This window comes from Kryptolebias marmoratus, linkage group LG7 (genome assembly GCF_001649575.2).
Source record: "Kryptolebias marmoratus isolate JLee-2015 linkage group LG7, ASM164957v2, whole genome shotgun sequence".
In the NCBI taxonomy this organism is placed as follows: Eukaryota; Metazoa; Chordata; class Actinopteri; order Cyprinodontiformes; family Rivulidae; genus Kryptolebias; species Kryptolebias marmoratus.
The window spans coordinates 21,177,632-21,195,916 of record NC_051436.1 but is presented as its reverse complement, the minus strand read 5'-3'; the positions used below and the strand labels follow the sequence as shown (position 1 = coordinate 21,195,916).

Below are 18,285 nucleotides of genomic sequence, written 5' to 3'. Positions count from 1 at the left end.
TGCTGTCTGAGTGTGTGCATGAGAAATAAACAAAATAAAGAATTTTGTTTGATCTGGATCATGTTCAAACATACTACAAGTATGTAGTTTTTATTATGTAGGCTAAAGCTAATTGGCTGTAGCACATTATTTCAGACTCTGGCAGCAATTTGAACTCAAAGTGGTCCAACTGAGATCATATCAAAGAAAAAAACTGACTTAAACTAAAAGCCTAGCATTCCTTGAAGGAATCTATATCATCTGCTGCCTTTCATACCAGAGTTTTAGACCAAGATTATGATAAGCAAAGATGGAGTTTGAGATGTTTTAAGCAAATATTGTAAACTACATTTTGTGCAATCTCATGCAATATTTCGAAATCTAATGAGAGCCGTTAGTTTTTCGAGTACGTGTTGAAGATCACTCAGCAGCTACCACACCAAATTCTATCTTAGTTTACGTAAATAAGACAGTTATGGCCATTTTTGGGTTGGTTAGCTGTGGTAGCCATCTTGAATTGGGTTGTCTCCAAAGATTATTCAGTTCTAACTGTGCATTAGGTGCTAATATTTCTGAAAGTTGCTTTGAAATCCATCAACTGATTTAGATTTTTTGCTAACATTACATACCAACAAACAAACACACACAGATACAGGCAAAAACATCATTGCCTCTTGTATTTGTCAAGGGGCTATAATTACAGGAAGTATCAAAAAAAAAAAAAGGAACACTAAGGTAATTCGGTCACAATAACATATGCTTTTATGAGATGAGGGCACTGGGGGCACCTTCTAAAACAAAGGACTCAGTCGGACAGCCGTAGGAGATTTGTTAAACATCAGACAAACCATTTTACATCACTGGACAGACCCACAGTATGGGTCTCCTTTTTTTTCCCGTCTGTCTGATGTCACAACATTGTTCACTTACACATGAATAGACACCGTCTTCACAGACAAAACAGGTTTATCATGCTTTTGGTAGACTTTCTGCCTCCAAACAAGATACAGCTGCAACATTATGTCATCAGCTTCTGCTCTAGTGTATCCTAACATTAATAAGAACACACTAACAACAGCGTGCTTATTATTTAAATCTAGTCTCACTTCAGTTTTGGTTTCAAATTTCACACCTATACAGGATAACTACTTATCCAAATGGAGCTTTTTAAAAAGCTCATCTACAACAGGTTACATGTTAACTGTTTAAAACATTTCTTCAAAAAGACACCACTTCCAAAGATCTGAACTATTCTATTAAATTATGAACAGTGTGTAGAGTTGAAGAACTATCAAATAAGATATAAAAATAAAATCTTAAATTTCAGGATTTTTGCAACATGAGGTAAAGAAAGCGAACAAAATCACTACATGATGTCGAAATCTTAACTGAAGCAAACATCTCTGCTCGTTAGAATTTGACTGTTCTTACCTGAGTGCTGTTAGAAGGAACCACAGCCACAGAGTCAGTCTCACAAGCACCCTCTGCCACCTGTAGCACATTACAACAGCTGCTTACCCAGCATCCCACAGTTAAACATGTTTACCAATGATTATCCTTCATTGAGAATTCATATGTTTTCCTAAAATAGAATGTAATTTAAAAAAAAAAGTGTTAAATACCTGTGTGTTTGACCTGAAGGGGTTTACTTTCTGCATCATCCCTTTGAACATACCTGGGTTCTAAAATAAAGGATAAAAAATACAAAAAAAATCTTCACAACAAACAAAAAACTGAATACATGTATTCATGATGGGTCATGTTCAGTAAGCTCAAAAAGAGTAGACATTTGCTTAGTAAAGATTAAAACCAATTTGCTTTGGCTCCATCTAGCAGTCAAAACAAAAAACGACACCAACAGGTTTAGAAATATTGTTTGTTTATGAAGAATGCTTCCAACCATTTTTTTTTTTTTTTTTTAAAACACAGGTAACAGGGAGCTGGTGCCCATCTCCAGCAGTCACTGTGCTAGAGGCAGGGGACACCCTGGACAGGTCTCCTGCCCATCAGAGGGACACAGAGACAAAAGAGACAGAACCATTCACACTCCCACTCACATTTTAAGACACTTTAGAGTTCTCAATGAACCCAACATGCAAGTTTTTGATCTGTGGGAGGAAACTGGAGTACCTTCAGTAAACAAATGTGTGAATGGGAAGAACACGCAAACTCCACCCAGAAAGGCCCCAGGCCGGGAGGCGATCTTGTGACCACCTCACTGGGAGGCAACATTTCTAACTACTGCATTGTTGTGTCATGAAGTAGAACTCGTGATTCATAAAGGATTCCCACATCAAACTGATCAAGGCATAATCAATGGTCTCAAACTTCTCCTGCTTCACATTAGGCAGTGCTAACAGTTTTACATGCAATATTTTAAAACACCTTGTAGCATATTCTACCTGCTTCGCTGGGACGTTGTTGTCCACTAAGCTTCCACTGCTGGAGGAGAGGTCGCTGTGTGGAGGCTGAGTCTCCTGAGAGATTGGATAATAGCCAGAAAAAAGCAGAATGAGTGCAACAAAACAGATTCTTATTTTGTATTTGAATAAAACCCTGAAAATCATTACAATACAAACAAACGGCACCTTTGGCTGGGAGGATTTGAATGGGTTGACTTTCTGAATCATGCCTCTCATCATCCCCAGATTCTAAATAATGAAGTATCACACATGATGAACTCAATGAAGTGCACAGGCAGATTCCTGGATATGACCACTGAAATAAAGATACACTGGAATGGCCAATGATGGTGCTTGGTGACATTTCTGGCTGCCATTTTTCTAAGTGCTACATGTATCACTCTTTTCTTTCTACATGTTAAAACTACATATTGTTAACACTGTGTGTGTGTTGTATGCTGTGTCATCAGTCTAAAAACACATCAGAATAGCTTTATTTTACTTAAACATACATCACACAAAATGTAAAAATAAAAGACTGTTCTATATTGAGGCTCTCAACAAACCTGGTCAAGCATTATTAGGGACAAATTCTGACCCAACGCACTACCACTACTGTGATAAAATTAACAAATGCTGTTATCGTTCTAACCAAACTAGAACATAACTGTACTTTCAGTAAATAAGTACATTAAAAGACTAGTCTAACCAGAGCTCTACTACCAGTGTCTGCACTTATTTTTCACTTAGACACTGCACTGTACTTCCTCCAACCCTCATAATTCTAGAAATATTTAAGCCTTATAACATGCACTTCAGTATTCGACATGGATAACTGAGTTTTTGTCTAGCCTAAAGACCAATTCACTTTTACTTAGCACATATTTTATTCATATTAAAAGTAATATAGCTTGGAATATTATAGTGTATTACTTCATATGTTACTTATATTGATGATATATATTCAGTTAGCTGGTGTTTACCAACCCTCAGTACCGTGTCTAGTCTAGAAAAAGTGAACCTTGGGATGCTGAAAGTGACAGCGTATTAGTCCATTTCCACTGAAATAAAAAAAGGAAAAATGAAAATTATTTCTGCACAATGAGACATTAGGCACTCTGCATTGTTTCTGACAAGCCAACAAGCTTTGAAAAATACACTGATGTACATCATATGACAAACTCCATCCATTTTCTTTACCCGCTTCTCCATTCCGGGTCGCAGGGAGCTGGTGCCTATCCCCCGCAGTCACTGTGCGAGAGGCGGGGTATGACAAACTCATTCAGGCAAATTTAATGTTAGAATATTATTCATATTCATTCGTATCAAACTGTTTTTTAACCATTCAACAAGTCTTTTCTTCCTTTACATTAGTGTGCCAACCTGTCTGTATGTAAGAAGTCTGTTCCACTTGATTCTGAAATTGAGTAAAGTGATAGTTCTACATAATTACTAATGTTTCTAAAATGTATAAATTGACCTAAGCATTACAAAAAGTGGGTAACATCACTGTTGCACAAATATTCATAGATGTATTACCAGTTTTCCGACAACATTGATATAAACAATGGACAGGACAGGCAAAAACTAAAAAGGTCATGTTTTCAATGATTTATGAGCCAATATGACATAATACTGCCATAGTTACTGCCATTCTGGCAGTAACTAAGGACACCCATGTAGCACAAATCAAGATGGTGGCACATATTCTCATCTCGTTAGCGTAAACTGTGCTGTGGTTGGCCATTCCAATGAATCTCTACTTCAGTGGATACAACAGGAAGTGACGCAGTCTACCTGTTTGTCCTCTAGCTCTCTGTCAGGCTCTTGGGAATTTGGAGAATCGTCTTCAGGATTCTTTGGCAACTTAAACACAAAAATGTCCAAACCAAAAGGAAGATTAATCACTTTGTGAGAATATTTGAACGTCCTTAAACCTAACTGCCTTCTTTTTTTGCTTGTAGAATCAGCATGTGATCTCTGAACCTCTCGTTTTTTTGTTTTTTTTTGCTCCATATTTATACTAAAGGGTGTAAATGGATACCAAATGTAGAGTCAGTACCTGTGCAGAAGACTTGAAGGGGTTCACTTTCTGAATGACTCCCTTCAACTTTCCAGGATTCTGCAACACAACACAATCTTCATTTTGCAATACCACACATTTTCAGACTCAAAATTGAAGATTTTTTTCCCCCCAAACTTGAGACATTCATGATGTTGAAACTGCTTGTCTCTGAATTTAGCAAATGCAGTAGGGAATTAAATCTAGAAACAAATGTTAATTTCCTTATATTTTAACAAAGTTTTCCAAAACTGGAAGATACTTTGAACAACTAATAGGAATTTTAAAGAGAAAGCTTGTTTAAAAACATAAAAAATAAAAGGGGTCTGAAGTTTCAGGGTTTACATGCAGTATGTAAAAATACAACCGTTTGTTTGTTTTGCATTTCACAAATATAGAAAAAAAGAATTTTAAAATGGAAATTGAATAGAAACTGTTATTAGTAAGGAGAAGAAAAAAAACCTCCACAGAACTTGGATTTATCATTACAGAAATCTGAGCAGTGGTGAAATGTTGCCTGTTGAATCAGCATCTTTCCCTGTGGGCCTCTCAGGTTGTATACTCATTATAAGACATATCATGTTCCATGGGTGTGACTTGTGTCCAAATTCATCTTTGTGTTTTTGTACCACATTGCTGCAGGACTGATCTCGAGAGACTTAAACCACAGGGGAGAATGGCAAGAGTAAAGTGGGTCACTTAAAAGGTGAACTGAAATCAAATCTAAAAAAATAAAAATAATAAAAAATAGACATTTCATGATGTTATTTAGTCAAACACATCCACATAACATTCCAGGGAGCAGTTTTTCTGATCTAAAACGTTTTAGTCAATAATTATCGAAGTGGGTGATTTGTGGGGTGGAGTTTTGTCCTGGGTTCATGATAAGCGCTGTGCCCCGGCCGGCCAAGAACACCCTACTGTCCGGTTAATGACCAAGTTGGGAACGTGGAACAAAGCTAACCCATTGCTAACATGTTAAAAACGTGCACGCTTGCGAATAGTATTTATGAACTCTCACACCAGAGTTAACTAATCAACAGCAGGTTAAGAATACGACTTCTGTTTAATCACACATTAATTGTTTATATTTTTTTTCACCAATAACAAAATGCTCTGAATCACAAACTGATCCCAGGCTGTCGGCCAGTAAAAGTTCCTGTTTCTCGTCTCTTTCTCTGTGGCGATGTCTTCCTCTCCATTTGCCTTTCTTCTAAAATTAGAAATAGTTGGCAAAAGTCCCTGTTTTTTGGCAACAAGGGTCGGGGCGGTGCTTCTCTATTAAGCGGTCCGAACTCGAGTTCTTATAGTGATTCCCACATCGGCGTTTATGGATCTAAATCTGAGGAAGGTTTTTATCTTTCAAGAAGCCAAAAAATGAAACTGTAGTGGTATTCATCCACTCACTGTTGAATTGCTGAATGCTTGTGAACTTCAGTGGATCAGAAGGAATGACAGTGCTGAAGGGCCAAAAACACAACATATAGATGTGTCACTAAAATATTAAATTGTGTCAAATTATGAAAAAAGGGGCCAGAATGTATCATTTGAAAGGGAAAATTAGTGTTTTAGAATCAAGCCTTGGTCAAAAAAACAAAGAAAAGTGTGTTAAAAGAAACTGAACTGAAATACAGAAGGGATTCTCCTTGAGGGGGACAACTTCTTAACGGTTCAAGTTTCACTTGAACCGTTTCATACCTGAGTAGAGGAGTCTGAACCCCTCTCCTGTTCCAGTGACTCTGAGGATGGTGCTTTGGACACCTGGAGGACACAACCAGATGAGTGAACAAACCTCAGTGTGACAAATAATCATAACAAGGTGAAGTTACCTGAGATGCAGACTTGAATGGGTTTACTTTCTGCATGACTCCTTTCAGCATCCCAGGGTTCTGAAACACCAAACATCCAGGTTTTGTCACAAACACACCAAAATAAAAGGTGACCAAAGGTGTATTCAGAAAGTTATTTGTAGATGTTGTATTTTCACAAAAATTTAGCAAACACGTTTCTCATGTTTTTTTTTTAATCTTAATGTTGCCAGTTTAATTCAAAATCAATAATTCTTAAGATGGCCAAAAAATGGAAGAATTTTTTTTCTGATTTATACAAAGCATGCCCAGTGTGTTAAAGTAGGCTTTCTGAAACATAGAACTGACCAAACCTAACCTGACCATTTTTTTCCCTCCAAAACACAAAATTAGTAATTAATAATTAGTAATTAACTGTAGTGGAGATTTAATTGAGTTTTCTTCATCAGTGTCTTTCTCTGTATGCTCAGACTCTCCCATCTGATCTGCTGAAGCTTGGATCTCCTTCAGAGAGCTCACAGGTGTCTTGGTAATCTCTCCCTCTATTCTCCTTCTTCACAGTCACTCAGTTTCTGAGGACTGCCTGTTTTTGATGGATTTATACATGTCCCATATTGCTTCCATTTCTTGGTGATGGATTAAACAGAACTCCTGGGGACATTTAGGGCTTTGGAAATTATTATGTATCCATCCCCCGAGTTGTACTTTTCAATATTTGTTAATCAGACCCTCCAGGATTTTGCTATGTTGCAATCGCAACTATTAACGCAAAATCAAGCAAACCCCGCAAAATCACAACTTTTTGCAACTTTGCCCAAAACACTGCAACTTTCCCGCAACTTTAACCCAATATTTATTGTTTCTATAGTGATTCGCCACCGTTTCTGTGGTCTAGTGTCTTCTTTGTGGGTTTGTGTAGTGTGGAATACAAAATAACCCCAAATAATTCACAAAGAAGACACGTGACATCACATCCTGTTAACATCAGAATGCCGGGAGCGTGCAGGAGCAGCGACTGAAGCCAAAATGTGCGCTAATGCTTCACATTTGCCCACAAAGATTTCAGCAAAGGACTGTGCAACCCAGTTTCCTCCCCAGCTGCAGGAGAGTGGGGGGGAAGCTGTTTTGCACGTCCTGCAGTGTAATCATGGAACATAAACGCATCGACAAACACTTTGTGTCTGCAAAACATGTGAGGAGAGCTGCAGACGAGGGACAATCCAGAAATGGTCAGAATGTCAGTTTAGAAGCTATCAAAGTTCTCAAATAAAGCACCTTTTGAGAATGTCAATGTTTGTTGGTAATTATCTTACAAAACTAGTAAGTATTTTTGCTTTATATATTAAAAGTTATAGTTTTTTAATTGATTTTAGTAAAAAAAAAAAAAATATTGCAACATTTCATTGCAACTTTAAGGAAAATGCCCCGCGAAATCTGGCATTTTAGCCCGCAACAATCACAAAAAATTGCTCCGAAATCCTGGAGGGACTGGTTGATTTATCAGTTAATTTCGGACACCAAATTAAATTAGGTCAATTTAAAAGGGGGTGAATCTTTATGCTGTTGCTTTTTACATTATAATTTTTTGTACTTAATTTGGTATTGTTCTGTAGAAATTTGAATTCACTTTCTCATTAAAGAGAAGTTTTAAAAAAATTGTCAAAAAGGCCAATTTATATTGACCATGTATAAAAACAAAAGGATAAAAAAAAATTAAGGAGTTGAATTATTTTGCGTTTGATTTTATGCTTTGCAATGAGTACCTTTCAAACAGTAATATTAGATTTATTTTGTTAGTACCTCTGTACATTAGAGAATATTTAATTTTTTTACTGACAATTTTAGTTGGCCTTTTATTAAAATGTATTTAACTCTTAGCTGGCCTTTTGTAGTCTTAGTTAGCCTTACAGTACCTTTAGTTTAGTTAGTTGAATTAGCTTATCCTATAACTGAATAAGCATTAGCATAATGGAATTTGCTGAAACTTCAGTTGAATTAGCATTTGCAAAAGTATAGTTTATCATAGTTTATTTTAGTTCTACTGACGTCCTTAAATCGTAGTTGAGTTTGTTATTACAACTATATCTTAGTTTGGATTTCCCCCATTTTACTTTAGTATGACTTAATCATTTTTATCCTGCCTTTGCTTGTTTAATCTTATTTTACTTTAGTAGTTAGTTTAGATTTTATCATGTCTGATCTGCAGTTTAGTTTATGTTATATCAGTTTGGTTCTCCTCAGCTTATCTTTGGTTTATATTGTTGTTTTATGACTATTTTTGTGTTCACATGTTGTAAAGCACTTGGTATCGCCTTGTTGCTGAAAAGTGCTATATAAATAAATTTGACTTGACTTCATAAAAACATATTTGATTTGATCAGTGAAGTGATTTGAACATTACAGAATAGGGTCAGAGCTAAATAAACTTGTTGGAAGTGAAAGATCTTAAACTTTTACATACACAACCAACTTAAAACAACAGCAGGTAGTTTGTTATGATTTAAAACTGTTTTCTGTATCATATGAGGAATATTGCTATGATCTAATTGGGCAATGGTGTTTTCTCTCTGAAATCTTTTGTCTTCAAGTTCCATTAATAGGTCACAACTTGATCTCTTCTATGAATAAAGATTTTTTTGTTTTGTTTTTTTCCACTATGATTGACTCTTTCACCTCGTGTTATCTCACCTGTGTGGACTCTGTTGGCTGTTCTAGTGATTCAGAGGATGGAGCTTTGGTGACTGCAGAGGAAGCCTGAAAAAAGAAGGAACGAAAAAAAAAAGTAAAGTTGAGTAATCTGATGCACTAATATGAAAATCTAAATTCACAAAATATTCATCCATTTTTTTTTTAATTTTTTTTTTACTTTTGAAGCAGACTTGAAGGGGTTGACCTTCTGCACAACTCCCATCACCCCTGACTTCGGCTGTTCCAAATAAAGCAGAAAGATATCCACAAATCACAAAAAAAGACAACTCTGTGGCAAAATTCTGGTGCTTTTCATGACCTCTTACTTTGCTTTTTGGGTTAGGTTCATCTGTGAGCTCACTGTTGTTCTTCTAAAAAGAATGTTGACGGTAATAATGGCTTGTGTGAATTCACTTTTACAACCAAACCTGAACGCTTACCTGTGAGGCTGAGGTCGCTCCTGAATCCTGTCTGTTCAGGCTGTGAGGGATGGGATTATCCAGCTCCTGATAAGAAATAAAGGTTGTTGTTACTGCTATACAAAGCCTATAAAAAGTATTCTCCCCCTTGGTTGTTTGATGCTTTTATTGCTGTCATCCATTAATCGTGGTCAGTATAAATTGGCCTTATTTACAAGGAAATTAAAAAGGAGTGGTACATAATTTGTCAGGGTAATCAAAAACCAAACCATGAATACCCTCACAAAATAAATAAAATCTTGAATACATGTTTCGATAAGTATATACATGATTGTGGTGGGGGGGGGAAGATCAGTTTCACCGATAATGATGTTGTCCATGATGTAAATCAACAAACAGCTCAATTAAAGAACATGTAAAAACAAAAAAGTTCAGCTATCAGTTGCAGTGTGAAGAACTCACCTGTTGATGAATACCAGCCTGTCCAAACCATTTTGTGATGAGAGTTGTAAAAATGAGTACCACTCAAGATTCCTTTGGTGGCAGTGATCTTAATAAAAATAAGATCCAATGTGCAGCCATATTGTGATGACATTTTCTATCTTAAATGTTTGTGGAGTTACACCAAGGACAACTTACTGTGGACTGTCTTATGAATGGACAGATAGGCACAATCTAGGCAACAAGGGGTTTGATGGTTTTATGTTATTCAGATGACAAGCTGGAGCACAGACAGTTTTAACAAAGGGGTTACCATTGGCCTTGAAATCAATAGAGATCATCCTTGACCCATGAGGTGTCCAGCTGTGTAGTTTGACATTATGTTAAAAAGTTATCAATTTAGGACTCAGACGAAGTCCACAGATAGACAGTTGAAGGGCGCCATATAATAATACGTTCCATCATAAAAAAAACATCCAACCAACAAACAAAAAAACTTTAATGTCAAAGTGAAATTAAATTTCTAGAGAGTAATACCAATTAAATAAAAATATGTAATGTAAAATAAGTAATTGCGCATTCACTCCATTTAAAATGACTGTTCTAATTCAATTCAGAGAAATGATTATTGAAAATTACAAGTCAGTGGATGGATAGAAAAGGATTTCCAAGGCCCTAAACATCCTCGGGAGTTCTGTCAAATTCATCATCAGGAAATAAAAAGAATATGGAACATGTTTAAATTGACGATGGACTCGACTTTGGGTGTGGATTGTCCAGTGACCAGCAGCAAGTAGAGTTTGTGTTTGTTCCTCTCTGTTCTTGTAAGCGTTTTAAAAGTTCTTTTTGGGGAATCGAAAAATCGAGTCTAGTGTTTTTTCTTTTTTTGTGTCTGGTGTTCTGCTTTCCTTCAGTCTACAATTTCTTCAAAGTCATCTGGCTCAGATTCAATATAGCAGGGAGTTTTTTCTGTAATGGAGCGCACTTTTGTTTGTTCCTCCTCAGAATTCATTTTCTGAACCATAATAGGGAAGACATACGTTTCACCATGCAGGACAAGGAAGCAGGGTAGACTTGGTGGTTTATGCCAACGCCTTCGAAGATAATCCGTTTCTCGCATTCCACTACTGTCCACCATTCTTTCCAACACTTAGTCTCTTCGACATAAACTGAAAGAGCTACAGGCACAAGTACGATTTCAAGTCTAATTCAGAAACACATGCTTGCTGGTGTTTACTGAAACTTGGCTTTCGAATAGAGACTCAAATGCGGAATAGTCTATTGATGGATTTGGCACACCAATACGTTTGGACCGGGCTGCTAGCGTCACCGGTAAATCACAAGGAGGGGGTGTGTGTTGGTACGTGAATGAACGTTGGTGTAAAACAGCCAATGTCAGAGAAAAGTTATGCTATAAAAACATTGAACTGTTGTCCGTGTCCCTGCGGCCTCAACATCTTCCTCTGGAATTTCCCCAGATATTTATCATTGTTGTGTATATTCATCCTAAAGCCAACAAGGAGCAAGCGTCAGAGTAAATATTACAAGTGGCCCAAAAGCTGCAGTCTAAGTGTCCAGACGCCCCAGTATTTATCCTTGGTGATTTCAACCATTGTTCACTTAAAAGAACTCATAAGGATTTTATCAATTTGTTACTTGTTTTACCAGGTATAATAAAATTCTGGATCTGTGTTATGGTTCGGTTAAAGGAGCATATAAGTCTGTATCTCCCTCCACTGGGTGGAGCTGATCACAAGTGTGTGCAACTTATACCAGTCTGTCGCTCTTAGGAGAGGTAAAACTATCACTAAACAGATCCAGGATTCATGATATTGATGAGCTTACTGATGTTATTAGTAGCTACGTGACTTTTGTGAAGATTGTGTGATTCCGATAAAAACAGTGAAAATATTTCCTAATAGTAAGCCCTGGTTGTCAAAATTGTTTAAAAAATTTGCTGAATAGGAAGAGTAAGGCATTTCGTAATGGAAAGCTTAAAGAGATTAATTTGCTTAAGAAGAAAATTAAGATTAAAAAATTAAAAATGCAAAACTAAATTATAAAGTAAAGTTGGAAAAAGACCTTGCTAATAATAGATTGAACCCAGTTTGGAATGATTTAAAAACTCTTGTTGGGTCTGAGATTAAGCGTAACAGGAAGGTGGTTCTTCCTGGTTTTAATTCTGATTCTGATGAAATTGGCTAATGAGTTCAACAAGTTTTATCTTATGTTTGACTCTTCTGATTTTAATAGGGAGGTTCTAGAAAAAATAATCTCCTCTGTTCTGGTTATATTCCTTTTGACATTTTTTCTGTGGTTAAAGCTTTTAAGCATTGCAAGGTTGGTAAAAGCCCAGGACCAGATAATATAAGTGATCAACTGCTCTCTTCTTGTGCAGAACAGTTGGCTTCTATTTTTCATTACATCTTTCAGATGTCACTTAACCAACAGAGGGTGCCAAGGTGTTGGAAACAGTCCATAGTGAAGGATGCATGTCTGATGAGATGTCATTGTCTACTGGGTCTCCTCAAGGCTGCGTCCTTTCTCCTCTTTATATTTTTTACACAGACAATTGTTGTAGCCGTTGTGATAACAGGCTGATATTAAAATTTGCATTTAATTCGGTAGTAGTTAGTGTTTCACATGATGATGAACATGCTCATGGTCCTGTGGTTAATAAATTTGTAGAGTGGTGTGATGGAGCTTTTCTTCAGTTAAATGTACAGAAAACTAAGGACATGTGCATGATTTTTAGACAGACATCAAACGAATCATATGGTAATTAAAGGACAGAATATCTGGGAGCTATTTTAAAAACAATACATTAAACTTTACCTGTCATTCAGACAGTGGCGGCTGGCCAATAGAGGGCGCTAGGGCACCGCCCCACCACTCACATTACCTTGAATAAGACGTAAAAAAATAAATAAAAATTAAATAGTACATTAAAAATATTACGAAATATATGTATATATATTTAGTTGTGTAAGATAAATATTTTATAGTTAATGATAAGTAAAGTTGTTTCGTTCATCAACGTTGTCTGATTGGTGAAGTATTTCCGCCCCGGGGCGGAAAAATCTTTGTCCAAAGACTCGTTAAAAGTTGCACATGCGCAGTAGCTCCTCTTCAATACAAGAGATAGGACCGTTCAGGGCGCACCTCTCCTGCGCTCAGAGCTGAATGCAGCTGTGTTTACATTTCACCACCTCCCGCCGCCAGAGCGTGGGACTCCCGCCATGGAGGCTGACGTCACATCCGTCTGTCATAAAGTTGGCCTGATTGAAAGGTCGAGCCGCGGGTGAGCTGCCTTTTATTCAAAGACAGTAATAAGTTCATTACGTGACTAAGTTACATACAAAAGGTAATAAATAAGTTCATAGTTAATAATTAGTTTAAGAAAATTTATGCTAAAATCTGTTAGAATGTTTGGTTTTGAGTTCTAATTGGAGTGAGACATCCAACCTTTGTTATATTGTACGTTCAGAATACATGACGTAGTGAGTGCTCTCACCATAAAACAAGCTTTGATGTATTTTCTCCAGTAAAGTTTTGAAAAATAAGGGAGAAACCAGATCTTATAAACGCTAAATGTGTCCTACAGGCTTGTGCCTTGGGAGACCTCCGTCTTTGTTAGTATTGGTGTGTTCAGGAAGCACTTGTGCATTTATATATACATTATGTTGCTTTTGTTGTTTTAATTCATGTAAATACACTGGTGTGATACCTTAGTATATGTTTTGGACCAAAACATATACTAAGGTATCACATAATAGACATAGCCTATACCAAAACCTTTGGTATGTGTCTATTTTGGATTTATAGCCCACCCTGGAGAAAACTCCACCAGCCGCCACTGCATTTCGAGTATGTGCAAAAGAAGGGCCAGCAAAGATTGTTCTGTCCAAGGAAACTTGCTAAGCTTCATGTTGATAAATCGCTGATGATCTTCTTTTATAGATCATACATTGAATCTGTATTGACCTTTTCTCTCATGTGCTGGTTTGTAAATCTTAGTATAAAGGTCAAAGAATGCACTTAGTAGAGTAATACCTTCAAGTAAAAAGATCTTGAGATTGGAAAAACGTACACTTATTGAACTGTTTAAATGATAGGTGATCATGAAAATTACAACCATTCTGTATGCTGAGTTCCAGTTTCTGCCTTCTGGCTGTCTACTCAGACTTCCCTTTATGAAAAGTAACAGGTACAAGCACTCCTTTGTTCCTACGGCAATTGGTCTTTTTAATACAGAACAAAGCAGGAGAGCTTGCACCTGATTGTTATTGCTATTGATGATATTAGTAACTGTTGATTCATGATTGATCATTGGTGGACTTCGTATTAGGTATTGATGTTTTCTGTTTTTTTTTGCATATTTTAATGTTTTATGTTTCATTCTTCATGAGTCTTGTTTTACACTTGCTGTAATACTACTTGCCCAATTTGGGATTGGAATAAACTGAACTACCAAGAGCAGGATGTCCTCACAAACTGAGTGACCATGTAAGAAGGAGAATAGAGACAGACGCCATTCAAGACACCTGTGAGCTCTCTGAAGGAGTCCCACGCTTCAGCAGGTCAGATGGGAATGACTGTACATATAACCTCTGTTATCCGAGTTCTTCACCAGTCTGAGCTTTATTGGAGAGAGGCAAACAGAAAGCTACCTCAGATTTAACAGAAGTCCTGGGGAAGTTTAGGTATTATTCTGTAGAAATTTGATTTCAATTCGACACTGAAAAGGTAGTTTTGGAAAACTCTTTTATTAAGAAGGCCAATTTATATGGACTATGACTTATTGATGACAGCAATAAAAAAAAGGTAAACATGAATTCTTTTGATAGGCACTGAAGGTACATAGAAATAACCTAAACCAACCCCCTGTGGCGTTTTCTTACCTCCTGGGTGGGTCTAGGTGGGACCACTGGGGCTGTAGAGCCTTTATCTCTTCTAAACATGTTCATTCTGTAACACAGGAAATAAGTCATACCTACAAATTCATTTGAACTTTTACAGCTACAGCTGTTTTCCGGTTTTTAAACTTGACAGTTGTGAACACCAGACTCTTTTAAAATGTCCGGGTATTTAAAGCACCGTTTTGTCGCTGTACACTTCAAAACTACACTACAAAATCTGACTGAAGAAATTGTTGTGTACTATTGTTTGGTAATTAGCTTGAGCCGAATTGAAAAACGTGTCAACCTGAGTGGTAATCCGTCACACCGTCACTTTCTGCAGCGCACAAATTAAAAAAAAACAAAACAAACCTTACATTAGGCGATATTTTAACGCAGGTTTGTGCGGCGTATGACGACGTCACTTTTTAAAGCCTCAGCTGCTGCACTCGCGTTTGTTTGAGCGCACAGAAAAGGGAACAGCTCAATGAAACGAGCTTACCTCAGTGTCCAGTTAGAGGAACAAAAGGGGTGTTAAAAATACCGGCCTGTATCACAACAACAACAGAAACGAGTTGTGAAACTTGTCTAGCTGAGTGACTCCTTCACTTCCCGTTCCCAAGGTGGAGCCCATTAAAGAAAAAAAAAAACTGGTTTGGTGAAAAGGGAGGCGGACTTTAAAGAGTGGTTCCTGTCTGTTATACTGTAAACACGGACTTTACAGGTCCTGTCACCGGGTCACAGCTCCACTCCACACCTGAAGAGTTGCTACAAAGTTCTAATTGAGCTCACCTGCAGGGGGCGGGGCTTATCCTCCTCACGCTTTCCTTCAGCTCCTAAAGCAGGGGCGTCAAACCCAGTGACGCAAGGGGGCCAAAATTAAATATTTGGTCCTAGCCAAGGGCCAGTCACGATCAATATTTATTACAAATTACGTAAATTAACCTTAGTTTTATATGTATTATTTCAAATCATTCATATAGAGATATCAACTACCTTTTTCCAGTTACAGAATACACAGAATTTAGAGCAAACATACTTTAATGAACACAGACAAATAGATCAAACTTCAAAAAGCTCATCATTAGCAGTCATTTCTTATGCCTCACTCAGCTTTTACATGAATTTCTTAATATTAAAACAGATTTTTAAAAAAGCCATCAACAAAAACCTGATCATACAGAAATTAAAACTATATATTGTTGGCTTCTAAGTCACTGTCAAGAGAAAACTTCACTATTTAGGCTCAGTTTTTTTTAAGCAAAATAAGAATCAAGAATCAGAAACTCGATCTGATCCAGACTAGAGGGCCGGACCTAATGAAATCTGAACGTTATCTTGGGGCCGGATGAAATGTTACAAAGGGCCGGATCTGGCCCGCAGGCCTTGAAATTGACACGTGTCCTACAGTATTCAATATCATTTGAGTTCTCTAGCATTCAATTCATTCAGTTATTTTATTCACTACAGTTATTCACAGATGCACTATATGGCTTTATTGTCTTTAAAGGCATATTTCTGACATTTTGAGGTGAGGTTCAGTAATTGAAGGGATAGTCTGGTCATTTTTGATATGATGTTCTATCAAATAGTTATCAATTATGGCAGGTCATTTTAACATAAAATCGGTTTTACCGCCCTTACATTCCAGATATGTGAAATTGGTTAATGACTAGACGTATTAGGATTTTCAGATAGGCTAAAGATATTGTGTCCCACACTTTTTTCTTCAGATCTTTTATTTTTGCTGGATCCATCTGCAGGCATGGTACCACCGGTTGCAGGTGTTACAATAAATTTGTAAACATTTCCCATGAATTTAAAGTAAATCACAATATCACAGCACGTGATATATCGTTGTAACTTTTTTTTTTGCTTTTGGATTTCATAGTTGTACAAAGTCACTACTAAAAATCTTTCCTTGAAGTACACACCAGTCTCTCAGCAACCATGCACTGAGTAATGGCAATAACAGTTACATATTGATGAAACCTTTTATTTCTTATGACTTGTTTTTAAATAGAATAGTAAAAGCAAAAGGGGTATCAATACAAGGATGGACCAGCACAGTGATAATTATAAGCCGCTCAGGATTCAGGATAAATAAATTCTTGAAAATGAAACAAAAGCATACCCTGAAATAGCTTTATGAGATACTTTGACATGGTATTTATCCAAAACCATAAGGTAAAATTATGAAATATTTATTCTGGATATAGTATAGGTGACCTGTTAACATCATCCAAGGGCAGTTTGTTGTCACCTCTTAAGACTTGAGAGAAATAAATATCTGAAAATGACACAGAGGCATATTCTGCATTATCATTATGAAATATTTATTCTAGTTATAGCAGAGGTGACCAATTAACATAATCCAAAGAGACTTTGTTGTCAGCTTTTAGGATTTGAGAAAATAAATAAATAAATAATTGAAAACGACACAAAAGCATAGGCCTACCCTGAAAGCATTTTCAGATACTTTGACATGGTATTTCTCCACTACTGTTATTCTGGATGTAGTATAAGTATGTTAAAGTAACATGTATGTAATAATTACACACTTCGGACAGTTATGTCTCTCCCCTTCTCTTTTTATTTATTTATTTTTTTCTGCCTGCAAAGCAACGCCTACTTCTCTATGACCGTAATGCACCATGTATGTGCAAAGCTAATTTTTAAGAGGAGCCAATGTCGGCCGCGTATTTCCAAGTGTCGCCTCGCTTGACCGCAGTAACTATTTGGACAGCTCAGTGGCAGCACATGTGGGCTTACACGCAACCTCTTAATTCAGATATCTAAAATTGTAATTCTGACTAGTCATAATTACGTTTAAGATATCTTGCATTGTAATAACGGATGTGTGACCCACCAAATGACGAATCCAGTGACGTCATTTGAGATATCTTAAAAAAGAATTTTGACTCGTCAAAATGTAATTGAACATATCTTGAATTATTATTCTTACTAGTCATAATGCAAATACAGATATCCTAAATTACAATTGTGGACAGTCAAAATTTTTTTTTGTCTAGTCAAAATGCATTTCTAGATATCTATTACGGATAGTCAGACAAAATTGATTTTATGTTAAAATGGCCTGCCATATATCAATAGCACCTTATCAGCCGAGACAGCAGTCGGTAGTATAATTAGATGAAGCCCATGGAATCACATGTAAGACAAAAACCTTTGAAAACCACGGGATGACATGTGGAAATGGTAACAACTGCTAACTATTTGATAAAACATCACTTCAAAAAATGACCCAAACAATCCCTTTACTGTCTTACTCATTTTAATGGCTCTTTAAACAAATTCTGTTTGGAGAAGCAGAGCTTCATTTTGACTGGACTGACAAGGTAAAAGTTACTCTGAGCACAAACAAGATCCAAAAATGGATTTCTGCTGTCTAAAAACAGAGTTTCTGAAATTTTATAGCGATTCATGCAAACACCATGTCATAGCACTTTACTCTGCTTTCAGTTTCTCATGACAGTTATTCACACAACATTCTATAATTATCTCCAAGTATAAATAGCAGCACCAGCAGCTAGCTGTAGCACTTGTAGAGCAGACTGGGGTCACTTC

The 18,285-nt window shown here is 36.7% G+C and overlaps 1 protein-coding gene across 6 annotated transcripts in view; it reads right to left on the bottom strand.

Moving 5' to 3' along the window:
- The window catches only part of si:cabz01007802.1, a 36,245-nt gene extending 20,771 nt beyond the window's left edge, over positions 1 to 15,474 (bottom strand). For 2 of the 6 annotated variants that reach the window (XM_037976639.1, XM_037976640.1), the window contains exons 1-14: positions 15,200 to 15,473; positions 14,701 to 14,767; positions 9,380 to 9,445; positions 9,266 to 9,310; positions 9,118 to 9,177; positions 8,940 to 9,005; positions 6,273 to 6,332; positions 6,142 to 6,204; positions 4,444 to 4,503; positions 4,179 to 4,247; positions 2,568 to 2,630; positions 2,382 to 2,456; positions 1,602 to 1,661; positions 1,411 to 1,470 (exon numbers count right to left, since the gene is read on the bottom strand). In XM_037976639.1, the coding sequence (XP_037832567.1) occupies positions 1,411 to 1,470; positions 1,602 to 1,661; positions 2,382 to 2,456; positions 2,568 to 2,630; positions 4,179 to 4,247; positions 4,444 to 4,503; positions 6,142 to 6,204; positions 6,273 to 6,332; positions 8,940 to 9,005; positions 9,118 to 9,177; positions 9,266 to 9,310; positions 9,380 to 9,445; positions 14,701 to 14,766 (813 nt within the window). In that variant the 5' untranslated portion in view covers position 14,767; positions 15,200 to 15,473. Of the gene's footprint in view, positions 1 to 1,410; positions 1,471 to 1,601; positions 1,662 to 2,381; positions 2,457 to 2,567; positions 2,631 to 4,178; positions 4,248 to 4,443; positions 4,504 to 6,141; positions 6,205 to 6,272; positions 6,333 to 8,939; positions 9,006 to 9,117; positions 9,178 to 9,265; positions 9,311 to 9,379; positions 9,446 to 14,700; positions 14,768 to 15,074 lie in introns of all 6 variants that reach the window. The other 4 variants (XM_037976642.1, XM_037976641.1, XM_037976643.1 and 1 more) reach the window with 4 other exon arrangements.
- Positions 15,475 to 18,285: the final 2,811 nt, after the last annotated feature.